This window comes from Pholcus phalangioides, unplaced genomic scaffold, assembly GCF_987345545.1.
Source record: "Pholcus phalangioides strain wild (caught in Gottingen) unplaced genomic scaffold, Ppha-v1.0 ptg000042l_1, whole genome shotgun sequence".
Taxonomy (NCBI): domain Eukaryota; kingdom Metazoa; phylum Arthropoda; class Arachnida; order Araneae; family Pholcidae; genus Pholcus; species Pholcus phalangioides.
Window position 1 is genome coordinate 37,412,036 of NW_028301628.1, and position 24,323 is coordinate 37,436,358.

Genomic DNA, 24,323 nt, shown 5'->3' on the forward strand with positions numbered 1-24,323 from the left:
GGGAAAGGGCTAAGTGGGCTACAGCCCAGGGTGAGGTACTGGAACAAATCCTGCGATTCATTATAAAAACTGGGACATAACACGGAATCCATTAATAAAATCTGTGACAAAACTGGGATATTTTCAAAACCTCACATTTGGTGGGCATTATAGTAAAATTGTCAACTTACAATGTGATATGAGAATATTACTGCTACTTCTATACAAAGGCACCAAAATGAGTAAAACATCAGGATTGGGCTACGATTGTCTTGTCTGACGGCCTGTGTATAAGGGATTCAAAAAAGTGTACACCATACTCATAAAATACTAGTTTGGAGTAACTCCAGCACTCTGAGTTCTATGTCCAATGTCTATGCTTCCAATTATTTAATTGCAGTGAAACCTCGCTACAACGATATAATTATTGAACCCACTTTTACATTAGCTATCATTTTATTCATCTTATCATTCACTTTTAGAATATCGTTCTTAAGGTCTTTTTCACTACTGTTGCTTCTGTATTCATACTTCTCAGACTTAGAAACCGATTTTTTTACAACAATCAAAGTATGACTTTTCTCTGATGCAGAAGAAATTACCATCACTGGTAATTTATGCGATGATAAAATGAAATAATACTTGAAAGTATATATAACTGAAGTATATATAAATCCTGGCCAAAATATCTTACATAGCTAAAAGTTTGATCGGAAGGTAATGTAAGAGAATATATATTGGTTTCACAATTCATGTGGAATTATATATTTGTGCAGTACATGGAAACTTGTAGCGCCATCTAGTGAGCTGAACATACATTGAAAGTTGACAGAGTACGGAGAATGTTTTTATTACACTATATCTCGAGACAGTGCAGGCCTTACGCACATAAGACTGCTCTCAATTAAAAAAAACATGCATATAGCTTAAAATTAAATCGGGTTTTTAACCTTTCAGACACACTGCAGGCCAAATTAAACTTTCCACAAAGCCCGCAGGCCACCAAGTCAGTTATTAAACAGGCTCTCCAAATTATTGAGCACGTTTATTTATTCTGAATTTATATCTTCCATTAAATTTTACTTTCTTATATTTGCAAATAACTATTCATTCTTCCGAAAGCTCTATAATTACTATTGTAATTCATTTTATTTAATGTTTTATTAAATCTGAAATTTGTCCCGATAATTTTTAAATTATTTCATCAATTACTACTTTTTACATTTCTAAAACTATCTTAACAATTTTAAATTATTTTCATTAGTAATTCCATAACTGTTTTTTCATTAATTATATTTTTTTAAATTCCAAAATTATTTCATTAAAGTGCTTTTTTATCATTTCTAATTACGCATACCTCCTGGATACCGAATTTGTTCTCTCAAAACATGTAGCCTATAAAAGGAATCGTAGGCCTCAAAAACTGTTTTGGCTCAAGATCCTCAGAATTCATTACAATGAACTGAATTCATTACAATAGCCGTTTTAATGTCTGTGCTCAAATGGCAAAATGTTCACTGTTTTGAAATTTCATGATGGCAAATTTGTAAACAATATTTTGCCAAAATATGATGCTGTGACTTTTTGGCGTATTACAATTTGCCTCTGTTGTTTTCTCATAAACTGAAAGAGAAAAACAAAATTTTGACGAACAAGACCTCGGAATGCAAACTCAATTTTTTGGGAAAAGTGACTTCAGACATTTCGCCATCTGAGCACAGATGTATCAAATACACAGCATTACTATTGAACCTTAAAAGCATTTCACAGTTTTAAATACAGCAATATAGATTTCAGAGAGAGTGGCCAGAACTCTTCTCTTGAACGATTTTTTTAAAATTTGTTTTTTCTATGTAAAGTAGCTATCTTCTAAAACTTATCAGCGAGCCACAGCAAAAAGCTTGAAGGGTCACATTTGGCCTGCAGCCCATGGGTTGAAGATCCCTGAATTGAATTGTCTAAGAAAAATATATTGCATGCAAACATGTGACGCACTAAAAAGTGACCTAGAGAGCAAGGGACCAAGTTAATGAATAACCTGGAGAATATGCAAGCATGTGAGACCAAAATGTAACCTAGAGAGCAAGGGACCAAGTTAATGAATAACCTGGAGAATATGCAAGCATGTGAGACCAAAATGTAACCTAGAGAGCAAAGAATGAGAATATGCAAGAATGAAAGTGATCTAGAGGAGGAGAAAACCAGGTCAGTTGCGGGATCAAAAGAGTGACCTAGAGAGTATAAGCATGGGAGTGACCAAAGGCTGCTCTGGATGGGAAGTGCAAATCTAAATTTGAAAGACAAAAAAATGTGGTCGGGCCAAAAAAAAGTCATACACGGGTAGACTTTTTCTCAAGCTGCCCCTGGGAATGACCTAGCATCTGAGGAATCATAAATGGCATAGATACAAGCATGTTGACATGGAGAGGACAAATTTAGGGGAAATGATTGTTCAAAAATTAAACGAGTGGGTTAATGACAAAATTTGTATTGCCCACAAGTGAAAAAAATCATTAATAGCGATGGGACCAGAGATGAATTTAACATCAAAACTCAACTCCAGAAATTTTAGTGTTGAATATGTAGTTTTATTTTAAAAAACAATTCACAGGAGGCGTTTTTTGTAAAATACAATTTTATAGAGATTTCCACATGAATCATAAAGAGTACAAAAAAAATTTAAACACAGTCAAACAAACATTTAAAATGTGAGTCATCAATAGATTCGTAAAGATCAATAAATATAGACAAAAACAGTTATTTTTAGCTTCCCGTTCAAAAAGATGAAAAGAAATAACATTGAGAATGATTCACTTCAAAGTTGCCGATTGTAAAACTGGAACAAGTAATTGAAAGGCATCTTGAATGTATGTGGTACTGTTGGATGCCTGAAAAAGTGCAATAAGAATTCATAATGTTAATAATGCGGCCACTGATAATTAAAAGAGAGGATCTCAGGACTGACTCCATACAAACACGAGAACCCTCTCTTTTGATACATAATAAATGAAATGTATTTTGCAAATGAAAAGAAAAATTTACCTCTAGATACGTGTTAGTTATAAGTGCTGACACAGTCTCATCTTTGGTTTCACTCTGGTGACAACATGCGGGGGAAAAATAATACGGGGTTAGCATAAATAAACGGCCATTGCACATAATCAGTGATACATAAAAAAATAAAGATTCCAAGTTTTTGTTTCTCCAGTTACAAATGTATTCTATGTGTGAGCCTTTCGTAACAAGACAAACATCTAATCCATAATCATGTTCATTCCACACACTTTGCAGTTTTACACTGAATGAATGAATGAACTTTGCCACTGGACTTATCCCGTTGCCGAGATCTCTTCTAGCCCAGCTTCGTGGCAGAGTCTGGAACACTATTTTGTGTAAAAAAAGAACAAACAAAAATTTATACAACATATTTTCCCTGGACAATTGGGTACTGTCGTGATTAACAAATTTTGTGGTGATTACTAGAGCCCAGATTATATGCAAATGCATTTGCATATTTTGGCCTTTTTCAGCATTAATGCATATAAATGCATAAAATCAAAGAATTTTCAGAATAAGTGCATATTTTTGAAGGTTTATTGAAGCTCAATCACACACACACACACTTTTTCAGTGTTTCAAATGAATGTTGCTCACAATATTTTCATAACATCGGTTTTTTTCTCGCAGGTGGGATGGTTTTTTCCAAATATCAACTGTTTCATTGTAACGCTATTTCTAGAGATAGCGTCAAAAATTTTCAATTCTTTTAGAAATAGCCTCGAAATTTTTTTTACTGGTATTTCATTACCAAACACAGTCATGACTAACTAGAAATTAAAAATTCTTAAACGTCTTATTTCAATTCTTAATTGCAGTTTTACATTGTGTCAATGGTTCTTAATTCCTTCGTTTCTCAACTGTTAATGATTCTGATGCATTTATTGAGTGCTTTTGGTGATGGTGGTTCATCTGAAGATGATGTCACTATCCGCAAATAATACAAAAGTTTCGACAGGTTTTGCATTAGCCAGCTGTTGGAACACTGTAATGCGACTTGGCCTAAATTAGGTCTGGCCAGTGCTATCCAAAAGAATAAAGTTGAAGAATAATTTCATTCCTCTCTAAAATTTTAAGGCATAGTTTTATAGAAAGATGTTTTTTTAATGAAAAACAGAGAAATAACTCCATTAAAAAATGCACATGTACTCAATGTATGTATATATATCATTTTCAGTGTATTTTCGAAAGCCGGGGGGGGGGGATGACCCCTTAAATGACGGGCCTGAATACAGACTTGTAGCCAGTTCCATCTTAGCATCATGAGCCCCCCTGGGCCAAGTGGTTTTTCTGAGGCCCTAATTGGTAAATTCTAGAAATTTTTTACCAGATCTCATTTTTGTGAGGCCCCAGGCTGTGCACGGGTGGCACTCCCCTTAAGATGGCACTGCCTGTAGCTGAAGCAAACTTCAGCACAGATCTAATAGGAATGACTTGAAGAGTTCCCATTCAATCAAATGATGACCCAAGTGCTCAAACCTGTGTGCAGAGTACATTTCACATTCACAAAGAAAGTGAGTAGCTGCCTCTTCCTTATATAAACAACCTCTACAGGTTGAGTCACTACTAACTCCTATGACATTAAGATGCCTTTTAAGAGTGCAGTGGCCAGTAAGTAGACCAACAGCTCTACAAACACCATTTTTGTTAAGCTTCATCAACTCCTTCTGCCTAAAACTATGGCAGTCACAATTTATCTCTTTTGCCTGTCGCTGACCATCAGTGTTCAGCCAATCTCGGTACTGTTTTCTCCTGAACAAAGCCGTAGCGAGGGGGGGGGGAATTGGGGGTCTGCCCCCCCCCCAAAATGTGAGAAAATGACCGAAAAAAGGGAAAAAGATGGCCAAATCTATTGTTCTATCACTTTGCCCCCCCCCCGAATGAAATTTCTGGCTACGTCCCTGCTCCTGAATGAGTTGAAAACAGTATTCTTGATCAATTCTCAGTGAAATGCCCAAAGCTGGCCCAGGACCAATGAACGGAGTCACACCAGCTTTATGACAGATACTTTAACTAAACTGATGTTCAGCATTAAGAGAATCTTCATTTTTGGTCAGTATCACCGGAACCTCAGGACAAATTCTAATGAAATTTTGATATGCATATAGATATAATATAACCAATATAGATATATAACAGTTATCCGAGGATGATGTCTTTTTTCGCTATCCATACGAAGGTTTTTAACAGCTGGCTGATGCGAAGATATATTTAGGAAAGAGAAAATTCTACTGCCCTTGCAGGGAATTGAACCCACTTTCTCTCTTGCCAGAATACACTAGATTAAAAAGCAACGAATATCTCAATCTTTCCTTGGAACTCGTGTGCATTGAACGGGACAGTACATGAATGGTCAGACCTAATTCAAGCCAAAGCTTCCACGAGTATGTACAACAGTTATTGTATATATTCATGGTTGTGTGCCACTCAGTTCATTTTTACAAAATTATGTTTGGGGTTAAGTGCCGATGACTTTGAGGACCACATTTGACTCGCAGATCATGGGTTGAACATGCATGCCCTAAAGTTCGCCACGCGGAGCAGTTGCTCTCTTCACCCTACCATTTAGTTCCAGCCTTGCCTTTTGTTTATGATGAATCATTAATGAACTAATAAGTAAGATATTCCAAAGAACTAAAAAAAAAAGTGAAGTTGAAGAGAAACTTACCGCAGCAGAATTCAAATGTTGGCAGTATCTTGTAGCAAAGCTGCTGATTTCCACGCAGAGTACAGATGTTAACCTTGAAAAACAAGAAGTTGAGATATATATACATCATACTCATACAAAAGAAAAAAAAACTCTCAAATCAAGCATATAGATGCCACCATAAACCTGTTGAAACTTTAAAAATGCACAAAAAAAGTAAATAAATGATTACCCAGTCAAATGTGTTGCGCACATCAAAACGTTGAAATCACTTCCGGTCTGTACTAAAATGAGCTCCCCAAATTTATGAAACTGTTCAACACAGCAAGCTGTAAATTCTGCCAAACTGCTTATGGCTTGTCGATAAATCTCCTACAAAAAAAGAGGAAAAGTATTAATTCCATTTTTTGGTCTGACCAAGCGTATGATTTCTAAAGGCCTGTCTACATCATGAGTGCTATGAGTTATCCACTATACGTGAAGTAGCGCAAATTTAATACCTTTATAAAAGGTAATTAAAATTACAAACAATATCTGAAGGTTATTAGATTTTTGTGTTATGTTTGATTCAGGGCACTTGATCTGGAAGAATGAGAATGCATAACAAATGCGTTTCTGTAATTCTGTTGGTGTTGAGCAACTGTGGTAAGCCTTTTTTTCCCCCGAAGGGTAGCTAATTTTTTTTCATGCTTGATCTCAGAAAATAGGATAATGGAACCTTGTTAAGAAGATAATTAATCCATGGTGTCAAGCATTTTAGAAAATCATCAAATATCTATACTCTATACCTTAATATCCTTCATTTCGCTATCAGGTAGATCGGTTGCGGATTCCAGATATGACATCACAGAAGTGTGTACCTTGACAAAAAAAAAATTGAATATAGTATTTAAAAAAAAGTTCAATGCTTATAAACTCATAAGAAGGTACCATATATACTCGTGTATGAGTCGACCCTCTCACTTCAGGGCTACCATAACCACAATAAACTGAAAACCACATAATAAGCCAACCCCAAAAAATCAGCATATTTTAGATGGAAAACAAATTCGTATATTTTCATGTAATAAAAGTTACAATGAAAAATTATTCAAACTTTCTAATTCATGTGTTCTTCTGATTCTCCAAAGCTCTACATCAAAAAAAGGCCAAGTCGTCATATGGTGTGGCATCTTTGTTTTCATCTTCAACTGTGATGTCATTGCTGCCGTAACTTTCAAAGAGGATGTCGCCTTCAGTTCCATCCATCGTGTTATGGATACTACACTTTTTAAAGGATTTGATGATGATTTCAGTGGAAACAGAATTCCACGCTTTGTGAACCTACTGCCACACCTAGGCCAATGTTAGGTTTCCTTAAGGCATCACTTTTTTGTTGTTTCTTTATCTTCGAAATTCATTTATTTGGCCCATAAATTCCTTAAATAATCTTTAAAAGGGTAGTTGATGCTCACATCTGAAGGCTGTAAAATCAATGGGTATCAAAGTCAACAACGTTTATTATTATTGTTTGGTTTGGCTTTAACATCAGTTCTGAGAATTTCAATATAGTTACAAAAATCACCCTACTGATTAGTAACGTCATCCTAAAGTAGTCCAATGATATCGCAGACCCACAAGCTAGTCATGTGGAGACCATGTAGCTATCTGATTTGGTGAAGTGAAGGAAGGGGGTGGGGGTAAGATATTTTCTCCTCAAAAACTGGTCAGAGTATAAGTCCCCCCCCCCCTCCCGTGTATTGAAGAACAAAATTCTCAACAGCTTGGCTTATTCTTGTATTATTCTGTTTATACTTCAGTATAAACAGAAGTATATGTGGTACATACATCAGAACTTTGATTGTCTGACCCTTATTTATTCAGACCTCTAGAGCCAACAGCAGTTTTCTCAGTATCAGGAAATTATTTTCGAAGTCTGAAATTATCCTACTTAAGAAGCATGTGGGATGTATGAGCAACAGAGTTTTGAGGAGTTGCTTAATTGGAGCAGCAACAACAACATCGAAACTCATTGAAAATAATGCTGCTAAAAACTTTATTATAAAGCAGCATTTGTTACGGTTATTTCTTGGTCTATCTGCCATATTAAGATGTAAGCACCACAGTCAAAAAATAATAATAATAATTTGGTAGAGGCTGCGATATGGCACGGTCGCAAGTTTAAATGTGAATATGTCTTTTAGACCTTATTATAGTGTAATGTGACATATTTGGTCTGGTAACTAAATCTGAAAAAAAGATCTCTGCATGTGTAGGGTCTTGTGTGACTTGTAATAGTGAGATCTATATAATTTTTGCACATTCTGAGATACTGTGAACCAAGGGTGCATTGCCTCTGGCCCGCCAAGGGGTTACATCCGGTCCGTGAAAAGCGTTCTGTTAGAAGAGCACCAACACATACAATAAATGCCTAGGCTGACCATATTTTTTCACATAAATATGGAAAATCAAGATCCATACAGGATATTGCCAATTATCACCAAAATATTGTCATTGCAAGTAAAATTGCCAATTAGTCAAAAAATCATTAAAGGCTGGCATAGTTTCTACTACAGCGGAAAAAATTTTCAAAGGCATGTAAAATTGTTTGACCAGTCATCTGGTTATGCCGGAATAGTATGTTATTCCGATTTTTGGCATAATTTAGAAAACTAATAACTAATCACTTCAATTATTAATTTTTTATTGTTGATGATTTTGAAATACAGCCAAGAACATGTGTGTGTGTGAACTCAGTTTCAATATATTCATAAAAAAATTTCAATAAAAAAAAAAATATTTTATTAACTTCAAACTTCAAAAAAAAGGAAAGAGAAATTAATAGGCCAGATGACTAGTTAATGATTATAGCCAAAAAATGATCAAAGGCAAGTTGCAAACTATCACTAAAAGTGGTATGGTGCGAACAGACGGTCACAGTGAGTATAAATGTAATTCACCAAAAATATGCGAGATGAATACATTATAACAACAATACTTGATTATGATAGTCATAATATAATTTTTAAGTCATGAAAACAATCTTATAATTCTTGACTTCAAAAATATAAGGAAGCCTCATTGAAAATAAGAGAAAAACGGGGCATTTTATAAAAAAAAAAATTGGGAAGGCCAATATTACGGGAGTGTCCTGTAAATTATGGGTCATATGGTCATCCCCATATATATTTATTTGAATTAAATATTTATTTGTAAAGAAGTTGAAATAAAAAATGATGGTAAATATGAAGTAAAAAAAACTGAAAACAAAATTGATGGTGACAAAATATAGAACTTTTTGCAAAATTGAAATTATCCAACCCAATGTTACGGCTATCCTCAGAGGGTAAACAACCTCATATAAAGAACTCGAAACCCCTGACGCTCTGCTATTGTGCCATTAAAGTCCATAACAATTGAAATTCACTGAATATAGAAATATCAAGCCAATTATGTGTTGTCCATAATAAATATTTAAAGCCAATGTACGTTGTACAAAATTAAATATAAGGTAGTCAAATATAAAATACAAAAAAAGTAGATGCAGAAGGTAAAAGTACAGTCGAATCCTGTTATAACAAACTCCAAGAGACCAGAGAAATCACTTTATAACGAAATTTCGTTGTAAAGGAATTCAAGGTATTTGCATTTCTCCTACGTAAACTTATTTGGGGGATTAGAAAAGTGTTCATTAAAACGAGATTTTTGTTATAATGGTATTCTTTAAAGCGGGATTCACCTGTAAATACCAAGTGAGCAGGCCTAATTTTGTAGAGTGTTTTCTTTTGGTGGTCATCCTGAAGTTAACAGTTATTTTTGTGAGGAGGAAGTAAGTGTAATGTGTGTAGGGAGGAGGCAAACCATTGGTCCTAGAGGCATACTTCCAATTAGAAAAAGTTTCCAAATAACGTGTAGTACTCAGATATGTCATTCATGTAGCAAGGGGTACAGTTATTGAAATAAACAAAAATTAACTATGCAGTCCCATTTACCCGAAAACCCAATTAGAAAATTGTCCTGTCTCTCCTGATGAAAAGGAAAAAAACATTCACGTCTCTTGTTATATTAGTGAAGTGCAATATTTACTGAGATATTCAAATTCAAAAAAACAGGAAAATTTAGATAAAACAGCATTAAATGTGGAAAAACCGTTTTACCCACATTTAGTGCTGTTTTTTCCCAACTTTCCTTCATTTTTTGAATTTAAATACCTCACTTAAGAGATAGTGCTTATCTATCTCAAATAATGCATTTAAAAACATGGAATTCTTTAGTTGACATCAGCAGAGACAGGGCAACAACTTTCTAATTGGGTTTTTCGGAACATGAGGACTGCATAAAATGATAATTTTTGTATTTTAATAATTATAAAACCCTTTGCAACACAAATGAGATATCTGTGTACTACAAGTCATTTGAATACTTTTTCTAAATATGCCTCTACGACCAACAGTTCACCAGTAACCCTGTTAATCTATGTACCCTGTATACACAACATTTCCGACCTGCACGCTGAAAAAATACCACATATCTGGCCCGCACATTGAAAACGTTGTGCATCCTTGCTGGGTACCGTAAAAAAATTTTTTTACAAAAAGGGCAGTGAGTCTGGTGCTCAGACTGGAAGAGGCGAGACATCCCTTAAAACACATCGAATAAAATTTATGCAATAACCAGACTGTCTGAATAGCAATATGGGTTTTACACTTCACTCATAGTTAGAAAAACTGATGGCAGCAATACACAGCAATAACAAGCATTACACAGTAACAAAAACTTCACGTTTAGGTTCACTACACATGCATTCCAACATGTACCAATTCGTTGGAAGTTCCGCAAATGAATATGAACGAGGTACATGTGTGGTTTAGTAGTAGTAACACTATGGGTTCCCTCAGGATATTCTGGGGGGGGGGGGGTCCTTGTCTATCTCTCAGTACCTGCATTACCATTACTCAGTACCCATTAATATATACTTACTCCCAAACCAAATATCATCATCACGATGCCTCCTATACACTTGAGGCTTCCCAGGCCCACGCATTGAGACAGTCCTATATATAACGATTATTCAATATTTTTTGGCTTTGTTTTTCATCTTGAAAATGAAAATACCCCAACCAGAGACACTGATGCCAAGAAAACATATGGGGGGGGGGGATTTAGGGTTACTGAACATATCCCATATGTATAGGATTCAAAATGCATCAATATGAGGAGCATGCATTGCATTGAATTATTGAGGGGGAGAATACTCCCCCCCCCCCCCCCCACAAGGTTTATTGGAGGGCGCAGCATCCCCAAGCCTGGAGGTTTCGGTGTCTATGCACAACATAGTGTAAAATAGACTTTTATCGATGCACGTACACTATTTGCATTACAATAGTCAAATTTTAAAAAAAAAACTATTTCTTAATCAAGAAAGTGTGGAAATGAATATTTTTATTACAATGAGAAGACTGTGGAAAAATTTTGGGAAAGACTGGGAAAAGCGATTTTGTCTCGTAAAAACGACTGCGTGCTGATATTTTGAGAGTGGCATTAGCTGAAATAAATGAGATAAGAAATCCCTTACAAAAAGAAAAAGTTTTAGTAAATGCAACCGAAAGCTCACCTGTTTAATTTTCTTCAGATTGAAGGGACTTTGCAACTCCTTCACATGAACACCGATAGCTGCATCAAAGTTTTGAACTTCATCGTCTGACAAAATAGTAGAAATATAATTAACATTCACATATTGTATGCATATCTGTACAAATTAAATTGGTTGTATGTTCTATACTTTCACCAATTAGAAGAGAAAAGAAGTTGCGAAAAAATGAAAAATAAAATTTCCTGGGAATGCCCATTCAAGTAGTGCTATCCTATACGTATCGGGGAATAGTTTTCTTCATTTAGGAAATATAGATTGGCTAAACAAAAGTTTATTTTAAAGGTTAAAAGTGACATGTCTGCACTATGGCCAGCACTTACCCAAATTAAATTTACGTCAATAAATCATCTCTTGTGACCTCAGCTCCCTCATATGGTATGCCAACTTGGGTCATCGAGCATGTAAATGATTTTGACATAATTTTAAATAATTTCCAAGAAAAAAACTCCAGAGGGAAACACCAGGGTTCATTATAAAATCAGAGCTTGGTTTACCAAGAATATCTGTCTTTTTTAAAAACTTTTACTTTGATTTCTCACTCAAATTTTGAAAATGTTGTCTGATAAACTTCGAATATATGGCTAGATGATATGATTAAACAAGCAGAAATATCTAGAGACAACAAACGCAATTGGACCGTCTCTATCAGGAATATTTGTTATGAATGTGGAATGACTTTTCTAAAGGGTATCCAGGATACTACTATAATTAAGAAATATATCCCACACCAATACTCCAGATTTCTTATGATCAGAGTATACAAAATGATTTGTCATACATCTTGAATCAAACTAATTTCCTTCAATATAAAACTCTTAAACAAGATTTCGGCATAGATAAATATTTATTATCTGAAAAAGTAAAAATTTAAGAGTATATATATGTGCACAGTTACGGATAGGTTTGAACAGGATCTACATCGGTGGCATGACAGACTACTTTTCTGTTAATGCCATGTGCATTTTGCAATGACAATGCTCTTGAAACTTAGTTTATATAACACATCTTCCTTCATTGTAGGCTTTATAATTTCTACAGACTAAAATATTTTGATTTGCCCATTCATTAACAATGGCAGACTTTCTTAAATGCTAAGAAACTAATTACATTTTTTTTTCTTTCTGTCAGATGTATAATTTAGAAATTAATTTGATTTATGAGGGAATTGATCTGCATAAAGTGTATGTACTGGTCTAAGCGTTTGGTAGCATCCACGTGTGTATGCATTTTGTATATTCTTGTATATTGAGATGTAAATAATCTGTATATAATGTGTCTAATATGCAAAATTTATGAATGTGCACTCGTAATTGTTTTGTAAGTTTTGCCACATGGTTGTTTTTGCCAATGGTCTAGGACCAAAAAAATTCTATTCCAGGGGTTCTCAAACTTTTTTCACCCACAGCACCCCTTTCCCTAATCAACACTTATCTGCAGCTCCCCAGAGCAGTTTAACCGAGACTGCCATTAGATTTTTAGATGACATATATATAATGACTATACACGTATAGATATAAATAAAAAAATTGAAATTTTTTTCCCACAAAAACATAACCCCTTCTATTCCTTAAGATTTCATTATTGATGGATGAAAAATGTTACTTAGGAAACTAGGATAATACATTTTCTAATAATTTTTAATTCTTTCAGTACCTGGAGTCTCATCTGCAGAAGGAAGATCTTCACAAATTCGGCTTATTTGGTTGAGCATTTCTTTTTCTTCCGATTCTCCCGAAACCATGAGAGCTCCCTGAACTTTCTGTTGACACTGATTGGACAACATTTCCAGAGCTTCCAGGTGCGATAAACCTATGAATAAAGAGAACACAAGTCTGAAGTAATGTTCAATTTTCGTTCAGTAACTTACGATAAGCAAAGTATTTGTTTGATCAAAATTTTAAAATTAACCCTCCCACTTCATTTTATATCAGATTGATTGGAATCACTTGTTAGATTCTTTTTTTGTGACCTTGATAAGCCTCCCATACAAACGGAACCTTTTTGAAGTTGTGTGTGCGAGTCCTACCTTTTCACCTCTTCAGTCCCAAGTTACCACATTAGAACTTCGGATTACGGAGTAACTGAATTTAGGAGTGTTTGACCCCATGCAATTTTCATCTTGCCACCCGTTGAGAAAGAAATGCATCTGGATCATCTTATTTTCAGTACCTTTCAAGCTAGTTGTTTACAAGTGTTTGACAAATTTATGTTGTTTTCTACTTTTTCTTCCCTCTATATTGTTGATCAAAGCTTCCGTGGGGCCAAAATAGCCCCATCACTGCACTTTCTTAAGTCTTTTTTTTTTGTCTGCCTGCCAGAGTGTTCAGATCGAAATGGCATATCGGAAGAGCACCAGTTTTCTCGATAATGGTTTCAAATTAATGGTGAAACATCGAATATCCGAGGTGATCACGAGGATAGTGTTGTTAGTGGATTGGACGCAAGATCTGTGTTACCGACTCAGAATAAGACTACTTTTGGTGCTTGTGAAAATGTAGTAAATATTAGTTTAATTTTTAAATTTTATTTTTTGAGTATATTTTAATCATATCTGTTTATTTTTTAATCATGAAAGTTGCGTTCAAAAATTTAATAAATAATTTAAAAGAAGTCATGTATCCCTTCATTTTTTTTGAATGTGTCTTAATAAAAGAAACTTTTTTGTAAAATAATTCAAGAAATTTGAAAAATTATTTAGTGAATTATTTGACAGATGAATGAAGTCATGTAAAAAATCCATCACTGAAAAGAAGACTGTTTTGTTGATTTTTAAAATACATTAATATTTGCTGGGGTCAAAATGAACCCACGATGCCAGTTAAGGGTTAATAGAAGTGCAGATTTCAAAGTATTATGCAAACCTTGGTTTTCATCAAAATATCTGCTATAGTAAACAGCGTCTTCTTGGTCTTCGATTGACATGTTTGCCTGATCAGCATCTGCTTTTTCTTTCGCCTCTCTTAATATCTGAGACATGAGAAAAAAAAAAATCCAGAAAACAATTGATTCCCATAAAACATCTACACATAATAAAAACTTAAAAAAACATCTGGAAATATCCTGAAAATCACCTTTCAAAATAATATAATCACAATGAAAAAGCAGAAAACATTAATGATTTCAAGTGAACTAAATTAATTGATAAGGTGGTTGCCACTTTGATGGGACCTTCGCAAGTTGGTTGAAAAGGTTATTAGAGTATTTGAGCAGGTGCACTATTACTTCATGGTGGGGACAGCACCATCTCACGATGGACACGGCTGCCACAATATATCTTATAGACCATAGTTTCTCAACATTTTTTGTCCCATCGCCCCTTTCTTAAGAAATTGTTTTCTCCCATCACCCCCCAAAGCAATCTAACCCATAGAATCCTATGTTATACCCGTAGCTTCTACCACCCTCTGAAACTTTCCATCGCCACCCAAGGGGGCTCTAACGCCTAAGTTGGAAATCACTGTTACAGACAAGGCCAAATAAACATTACCTGTGACAGATTAACACCCTTATTAAATGCTGATCGTTTATTTCTCAGACCAGGATCACCTTCTGTTATTATATCAATGGTTTTCTTCCCTATTAGTTCCAAAGTATCCAATCCACCCATGATCACTTTTGTACCCTATAAAAAAAGGTTTTGAGTAAAAAGATGTGCATATTCAATATGAACAATAACAAAAAGACACTTTGCACTTAATAAATTGAATTTAGTCAAAACTAAATTTACAATAAAAAAATTAAATGCCCAGATCCAGAGACGAGGAGTTGGGGGTGGTGGGGGGGGGGGATCAACCCTGCCAAGAGTCAAATTACATATGAAAAATTGCTTCGTCCAATTAAAAATGGGACAATCCAGCGACTTAACGCAATGAATCGTTTCACTGGAAAATGAATATTTCAATATTTACACACTTCAAAGATTATAGTACCAGATTTCATCATAAGGTGCCACACCGGTCATGCTTTAACATGGTCCAGGTTCTATAGGCAGCTCTGCTGGATTATGAACGTGATCTTATTTCCCCCCCCCCCATTTTTTTCAAAGCTCTCTGTGGCTCCACTTTCACTTATTTTTTTTACCCATCATGTCCCCCCCAAAATGTCCCAGGACTAAGAGGGAAGCCATCAAGGGAGCCATGTGGTCCCAGGTTGAGGATAACTTGTATAGATGTATGATTACTTTAAAAAGATGCAGAAGCAGTGGAACAGGAAAATAAGAATTTTTTTACCTCGAAGAGGTCAATCTCTGACTATCTGTACTTAAGTTAAAGAAATAATGAATTTCCTTACTGTGTTTTCGATCACTTTTGTCAATGATGTAACACTGGTTAGAAGACTCGAGGCTGCTGTAAATGTGCCAATACTATTGACTTCTGCTTCTCGCTCTTCATTTTCAACACTTTCTGTATCTCCTTATGCAAAAAAATAAATAAAATAAAATAAAAATGTAAAAATTCAAATATGGACTTGAATTTTGTGTTTGGACAGTTAAAAAGTGAATATTGTGATGAAATTTTTTGCATTACTACAATAATATACTCAAGCTTTACTTGACCGACCCTGATAGAGCATTCAAGAAATTACACATGTTTCGACAGCCATTTGAAGCATCCTCATACATTTTTGTCAAGTGTGCTGTGTGAATTTTTAGTGCTGCCATCTATATTTCAAACTGTGAGTGAAGCGTGGTGATCCAATATTTGTACCGTTGTAGGCTTGTTGCTCTCTTTGGTGAAACTTTGATGTCCGCTAGTATTTGTGCCTTGAAGTTGGCAACCACATAAAAAACTCATAGTGATGGACTTGCATTGCGAGGACCCAGGTTTGAACCCGATCGTCACCACAGTAGTGGTCAGCTGAAGTTGGCGCTTCCTGTGGTTTCCAGCTTCGAGGCTCGAACGTAAGCCAATGTCCCCTTCAAAACGTCTTGCCACAGAGAACAACAGGTCTAGAATGGTACAAATATTCAATCATCACATTTTTGAAACGTAGATGGCAGCACTGAAAAATCAAACATAACATTATATGCGCATTCAGACTGCTAGGTGCTCACATTTTTGGTCAGTTTGAAAAAAAAACCACAGAAAAAGGCTGTAATATTACTGGAAATGCTGACAGTGAGTTAAGGCTAATCCCTTCATATATCTCAAATTTGAAGAAAATTTCGAAAATTCACCTTCAAAAGATGTCTGCTCTTTCAACACATTCTCTTCCCTCTCTTGCTGTTCCCTTCTCTCTCTCAAAACAGCTGCGAGTTCTTCTCCAGGTTGTGGTCCCAGTGATGATTCAACTGATTCTAACACAGTACCTATGCCTTGAGCTGGAACCAGAAGGTTTAAAAAAAGACTCTAAAAAATATTGATTGATTCGAAAAAAAAAAATCAAATTTCTCATGAAGGAAATGCCTTTTTAAAATTAAAAAAATTGAACATGAATGAGACTTGTACGTCAACAGTCTTAAATTCTGGAGTGTGAACTCGACACCAATATCGTAATAGTAATATGGATAGTGCATGAAATAAATAATACAGTAGAACCTCAATTAGCAGACCTGTCATCAACTGAGGCACTATGTTTTTGGCACCTGTGGGCTACACCACAAATTTTTCCACTCCACTTTAATACCCCATTCTTCAAATTTGCCACCCTAAAATAGCTTCTTACCCTCCCTCTCCCTCCACAGATAAGCCTTTGTTTATAGGTCATTCACATGATTGCACACTTTTGGTTGCTTATTGACCTAATCCTTCACTCCCTTTTGATCATCCACGTATGCTTACATGCTGTTTTTGGTTATTCATTTCACGCTCTATGTTTTTTCTGTTTAGATGCTGTTGAAATGATTGATTCTGTGTGGAAGTGAGTCACGAGTGCCACAATTAGGAACTGCTTTCGTCATGTTAGTTTTTGTTCTGAGTCTTTGGAAAATGATAATTTAATTTATCTGAAAATTCCTCTCAAATTATGTGTGAAGAAAGCATAAATAACGCTACGAGTGATTTTATCGAGGATGAATTTGTAAACATTGACTCTGATCTTGTAACTTTGGGACTTTTAGAAGACGAAGATATTCTGGAATCAATCAATATAAGAGCAAGTGCTTCATGTTCCGAAGAAATAGAATCAGAAAGTTCAGATGAAGAAGTATCTACCCATCTCGCCACGATACATTAAAAGCTGTAAATGTGATACGTCAATTCCTATGCACTCAAGAAAAAGCCGAACAATCGGTAGATAAACTGAACAGTGAAATTTTTGTTTTCTCTGTGGAAAGAAAAACAAACAAATATACTTGATTATTTTTCATGAGGTAAATTTTTTTATATGTTTTGAGTCTATAATGAAACCCTGAATTAAAATTAATGACAGAATTAGCATTTTATTTAATGCAGTTGTTCAAATGTATATAATTATGTACACAAAAATGATCTAACAAAAATTTAGAGTAAAACCCTGTTAACTTGACATCCTTTACATGTTTGTAGATACTTTCAGGGTGTCGAGTTACTGAGAGTCTACTGTATTTACCAAAATGTTGTGATGAAGCAAACAAAAATAAGTGATTTTTATGGAAATCAAAAATGTGAACTAAATCATTTTTTATTTCCTGTATTTTTTTTCCATACTCTCTTCCATTTACAAACTTTCAATTTTATGAACTAATTATCAAGTCCTTACGGGTTCATAAAAATGAATATAATTCTTACATTTACTATTAAGAATCAAAGTGCAATTTTATCTGCAATTTTACCTGTGAACAGGGAAGGACAAATCTATTGCCTGACATATCATGGATATGTAAAAAAAACCATTAATTTTATTTCCAATAACTACACGTCCAACCCTGGCATATAAAATACTGATTCAGGCATGCATTCAAGAATGCAAATTTTGAAGATACATCCAGCCCTTCTGTGATTAACAGACATTTATTAGACTTAAGCAGACTTTCTATTTAAACAGTGGGGATCATTTCATCATAATTAACCGAGAAATTTATTACCAAAGGTTACTCTCTAGGGTATTACTCTCATTTCATCCCATTTTATGCTTCAATATCTCTCTGAGATGAGAAGCGGGGTGTGTTGGGTCTTCAAAGGCTCCATTACCCCTGGTTAATTAAAATTACGCTTCTTTTCATGATTAAACTTCTCTCAGATATAAATAAAAATCATTGAGTTCATGACTCTCTCAAAACCATAGATTAAATATTAAGTGCAAACATTTTTACGATTGAACCTTTGATGTAACAAATTAACAAATAGCCTATATTGTACAAAATGAAATCTGACAGCTAAAAGTTTAAAGCTTGAAATCAAGATTGCATACTTACAAACTTGATTTGTGAATGTGGAAACAGATGCCGCAGCTGTAGATAGAAGCGAAGACCCCCAGGAACCAAAACCCCACGACGAGGATGAAACTGGAGGGGAGCTCTGATAAAGAATAAAGTGAGAAACATTAGAATAGTTGAATGTGATCTGTTGTTTGTGATACAAATCCACATTTTGTCCTAATTTTGACTATGCTGACTTTTTCTGTAAAGTTGCCATGTTTTTTAAAGAAAATGTAACTGAATTTTTAATCTTTACTAAAATCATTGATAAAGATAATTTTTGCAACTTATAAACTACAAATACAGCTGTTAATTTCACAGTACTTGTCGAATTCACAACTTATTTTTTTTGAGAAAGCATTTTAGCTCGCATCGATTTTTCCAGTATTTCTTTATTTCCCCACCCAGTGGCCATTTCTCAGCTATTTTAGCAATGCGGTACTAATGAGCTCCTTGGCTTATGAATTTTTTGGCCAATGAAAATTTTAGTTAACATGGATGCACATGCTCATATAGCACAGCAGCATTGCAAGCTGAATTTTCGAAAAATCATCAGAATTACTGTCTTTCAAGCTCAATTAATTTATGTTCGTCCTCAGAATCACTTTCGATATATGCCTTTGTTTTCTCTTTCAGAAAACTTTTGAACCATTTTGTTTAAGACAAATGACTAAGCAAAGTGGGAAAAACTCATTAAAGAAAAGCTTATACTTGAATGTTTTCAGTGCACAAGTTTGTTCTTTCAGTGTGAGACTTGGCATCAAACTAGATGGTCTAGACATTCTAGGAGATTATCTTTTCCATCTGCATAAGTATGAGACAGAGAAATGAGCTAACTACATCACATATGACACCTACGATCTCAATTGACAAGAAAAGAGTCCCAAGGTGTCGTTCTCAAAAAATTTAACTACATTCATCTCACCTAGAAACACATAAAAACCAAAAAATTTGCGGCAGAGAGAAATTATTAAAGGCTCAAAAATGATAAAAAATGACAAATGGCTACTCATCACCTCTCACACTTAGCGATTTATATATAAAAAAATTTCTTTTCACTTTCTTTACACGCTCTAGCTCTGCATTTTCTTTTCTTATTTCCTTTCCTGTGAGAAAGAAGGAGGATCCTGATCACCTGAAGGAATACCTGATCACGTATGTTTGAATGATGTCACTCTAGGGTAGCTGGATTTTTAAATTAATTCTTGGCCTCTATTGACGTTCAAAATATTAATACAGCTGAATCTCATTATAACAAACTTTAAAAGACAGGAAAAATCCCTTTGTTATAACGAAGTTTTATAACATCAGAGTCAATTAAATTATTTCCCATAGATACCTATGATAAATCACATTTTGGCTAACAGATGTGATTCTGGAAAAAATTATCTTTTAGCCGAAGTGTGACAGGAACAACTTTGTGCCAAACTTTGACTGTGCCATTCAAACTTTGCAGCAACATAAAGTTGAACACAAAGAAAACTGTGAAAAAAATTGTTAAACTGCCCATATGAGAAAATTCTAAAAGCTTTGAACAGCTTCTAAAGTGAAAAATAAATACCTTTCCAGAATTTTTTGCTTCTTCACTTTTCTGCGATTCTAAGCTAGAAGTGCGGCTTTTCTGTTGGATTTTCTTTTCAAGTCTTAATTGGACTCTTTTTGGCTGACTGTCAATCACATGACCTGGTGAAGATTTTGGTTTTTCAGATCTTTTCTCTTCTACAGTTGTCAGTTCACTGCTGCTAAGCGCAGCTGAATCTTTTGATCTGTCTGCGGACAAACTTTTATCTGAATTCGGTCCAGAATCTACTGTTTCCTTATTATCTGATGATGTCCCAATAACACTTTTGGATTTCTCTTTAGTAGTCTCTAATCCAGGACTCTTTTGCTCAGCACTATTCTCTTCAGTGGTATCGTCATCGGCACTTGCATAGTCATTTTCACTGTCACTTCCAGACATGACAGCATCTGCTCTGAAACCACAAAAAAGTATTTAAAACATTAGTTTGAATTATTCAAACAGAAAAATTATTTAAACCAAGAAAAAGTACAGGAAAAATCTGTTACAATGATAGCTTATAATGGTGGGGAAAACATTGTTGGTATATAAACAGTCTTATCATTAGTAATAAGTACAATGTTTGTTCAAAAAGTACCTGACCATAGTTTCCCGTGAGCAAAACCAATGAAGCTAGGGAAGCATGTAGGCGATCCTAGTATACATGCTTGAATTTTTTCCTGTCTGCGGGAGCTGTGAGTCACGGCAGACCACGATGAATGAGGAAGCTTAAGGGAACACCGATGGCAAAAAACCCCTTGAACACTATGCTACTGCATTAAATTTTGTGTGAAGCTTGGTGATTCCAGAGTGCAAACAATCCACAAGAAGGGTACTATGATTCCCGTACACTCTTTGGACACACACAGAGCTCCGGGCGAATATTATCATTTATTTTTTACATCTTACAAAGGGACTCCTGCAAAAAAATACTCAGTTCTGTAAAAAAAACTATAAATGAACGATAATCGATAAGAGAGAAAGTGATACAACCGCTTTAAATACATCTGTCGTTACATCAATGGAGAGTGAAACATGTCCTGGTAGTTTTTCAACATCAAGAAAAGAGATCGTTATTGACCAAGCGAGGACTCTGGTGATGCGGGATCACGTTCAGAGAACTTGCAAAAGAGGTGAACATCAGCAATGGATCCGTTCATTCTATTTTAACTGACGATTTAGTCTTCGGGAGATGTAATGTCACAGTCATGCTGGCAGTCTTCTTTGACTCCAGTGGCGTGGTTCGTCACGAGTGCACATAGCATGGCACAACCATCACCCAGTAAATCAAGAGATATCAAGAGGTTCTGTGGCACAATTAGCAGCTCCATCACAATTAATGCAGGAGCGTGGTTCAGGTTTTTCCTGCCATTTTTGTCAAAAATGAAATGCAATTGTGCTCACTTACACGTTCTCATTCATCGGCCGTGACTGGCAGCTTTTGCAGGTAGGAAAAAATTCAAACATGTGCACTAGGATTGCCTACATACGTGCATCAAACCATGCCTCACTAGCTTCATTGGTTTGCAAACGAAAAATTATGACCGGATACTTTTTTAGCAAACCTTGTAGAATGTAAGATTAAATTACTATTCACACTGTGACTAAAATCAGAGTCATCCACTAAAGAACAGATCTACTTCATCCGAAGGCACGTTAAATGGTTTAGTAGTTAGCTAAGTTTTAAGTTGGCAAATTCTCAAAAAAGTGACAGCACGTTAAATAGATTGAAATGCTCATTGGATAAGTTTTATAGGAGGCACATGCATTACCATTTAACAGAAAAAATAGAGTCCGGCTTATTTACTTCATAACTAAATCACTTGACAATTTAACAGCATGTAAATAGCCCTTAACATCTGCATACATTTTCAAGTACAGTAAAACCCCCCTCTAAATGGTCACCCCCTCTTTTATAGACATAATATTTTCCACCGTATAATAAAAATATGCATTTCAAACCCTTAATTAATGGTCACTCCCCTCCTTTCACGGACAAATTTTTTGCTTTCCCCCCTCCCGATGTTTGCAAAAGAAATTTTATTGTACTTCACAACTTAAAATGTAGTTAACTATTAAATCATTTAACCCTAGAATACTAACTAAAAAAAAAGTTGATGAAATCTACATGTTAACTGCCTATACCTCTATGTCTCAGAGAAGTAGAGAGTATTCTAGGGTTAATGCGTGTAAACAGACCTTCCGAATGAAGATGCTCTATTTGATTTTTCATACAATTATTGCAGAAAAATAAAACAAAATCTAGCTTTCTTCTGAGTTATTTTTTGCCCATGCCCCCCCCCTCCTCTAGGGGAGTATATCTTTAAATCGGGCCCTTCGTATTCAAGTGAGAAATATTATTTTCATATAATTTTTAAGAAACTTTGTGGTGTAAAAATGATTTATATACAGTTGATTCCTGTTTTAATGAATACCGTTACAGCAAAAATCTCCTTTTAACTGAAACTTTTTGAATCCCCCAGATAAGTTTACATAAACACAATGTACAAATCTGGAATTCCTTTACAACAAGGGGATTTCTCCGGTCTCTTAAAGTTTGTTATAAAGGGATTTGACTGTATAAACGAACCATGGGCTAGATAACCATAAGCCTGGGGTTCCACTTAGAAAAGTATTTATGGAGGTGGGGGCTTTTAGCAGGGTACAGCCCAAAGCGGCAAGTTCTGAGTTGCAGTAAATTTGAGAAATGAGTGATCAAAAAAATTATTAGAATGGGAGGTGTGGCAAATGCATGAGTGACAAAAACAGTGTGCAAACAAGTGAATAACCAAAAGAATGGCTTGAAGTAAGAAGGGCCACGCCAGTGAATGGCCAAAAGCATGACCTAAAGATGAGGGACCAGGTCAGTGAGAAGCCAAAACAGTGGCCTAGAGCGTCAGGTCAGTGAGCAACCAAAAGAGTGATCTAAAGCATGTATGCGCATGGGAGAGACCAAAAAAATTACCTAGAGAGTGGTGCACGCATAGAGGCACCCAAAAGTGTTATCCAGAGACGAAGTCAGTGAATGACACAAAGAGTGACCAAGAAAGTGCGGAAGCATATGAGTGACTGAACCAGTGTGCAAGCATGTGAAAAAAAAATGATTTGGAGTATGAAGGATCGGATCAGATCAGTGATTGGCAAAAAGAGTGGCCTAGAGCAGCGGTTCTCAAACTTTCTTGACTCGCGGAGTCCTTTTCAGTATATAATTTCTATGGCAGAGCCCTGTTTGACTTGAGGAGCCCTTTTTTGTACATAATTTTTATGGCAGAACCTTGTAGGCCTCTCTTATCTATCAAATTTACTGATTCATTTTATTTTCCTCGAGTCGCCGCGGAGCCCCTGGGAGTTGCACCAGTTGAGAACCGCTGGCCTAGAGAGTGTGTAAAGCATAGGAGTGACCAGGTCAGTGAACCACTAAAAGAGTGACCAAAAATGACCAAGAAAGTGTTCACGGAATGACCAAAACAGTGACTTGGAGACCGAGGTGACAGGGTAAGGGGGCTAAGCGAGCTACAGCACAGGGGGCAAATCTTTAGTAAGTGATCAAGAAAATTGGACTGGAATGGGAGAAAGGCAGTGAAAACATAAATTTTCCTTTTCCCCTCCCCCCAGGTTCGTGATGCAAACGTGACCTTCCCCCCCCCCATATCCATTAGCGACAAGTGTGTGGGGGAGGGGGGGGGGAAGCAATCCGGATAAAGACCCATCAAATTAAAAATAATTGGACTTCTTTTCCTTTCCACAACACTGCACAATTAATTGAGAGAAAGAATTGTATTTTCTATAGCATCAATCGTATTGCGAATGGTTGAATTAAAAAATAAAATACATATATATTTCAAACCTTTAAACTAAAATCTCTATGTAATGAGTTTCGTCTATTGAAGAGTTCAACATATGCTCAATAAAAAAGAAATGTACATATGTATAAACACGTAGGCTGCGCTGAAATTTTATGTCAACAAAAATATTAGTAGTTGTAGTTGTTGTATTGTTAAAATATTAATATACATATTAATTAAATATTGGAGTGAAAAATTTTTTTGCTGTGAAAATTCTGTATCATTTATTATTTTATACATGTATATAATTCGGAAATTGTATTTGATAA

General features: G+C 35.3%; 1 protein-coding gene across 2 annotated transcripts; it reads right to left on the reverse strand.

Moving 5' to 3' along the window:
* Nucleotides 1-2,549: 2,549 nt before the first annotated feature.
* Nucleotides 2,550-24,180, reverse strand: LOC149064988 (protein FAM114A2). 2 transcript variants are annotated; one of them, XM_089254850.1, is made up of 14 exons: nucleotides 24,057-24,180; nucleotides 20,213-20,624; nucleotides 18,649-18,751; nucleotides 16,492-16,635; nucleotides 15,606-15,727; nucleotides 14,803-14,937; nucleotides 14,177-14,282; nucleotides 12,969-13,124; nucleotides 11,277-11,362; nucleotides 6,472-6,543; nucleotides 5,916-6,055; nucleotides 5,705-5,777; nucleotides 3,022-3,075; nucleotides 2,550-2,867 (listed from the first exon to the last, which is right to left on the reverse strand). In XM_089254850.1, exons 2-14 carry the CDS (start codon nucleotides 20,609-20,611, stop codon nucleotides 2,790-2,792), a joined length of 1,668 nt encoding a protein of 555 aa, XP_089110976.1. In that variant the 5' UTR covers nucleotides 20,612-20,624; nucleotides 24,057-24,180; the 3' UTR covers nucleotides 2,550-2,789. The 2 variants fall into 2 exon arrangements, with proteins under 2 accessions (XP_089110976.1, XP_089110977.1); XM_089254851.1 differs by having other exon boundaries at nucleotides 2,602-2,867; nucleotides 20,213-20,619; nucleotides 24,057-24,167.
* Between the last annotated feature and the right edge of the window lie 143 nt (nucleotides 24,181-24,323).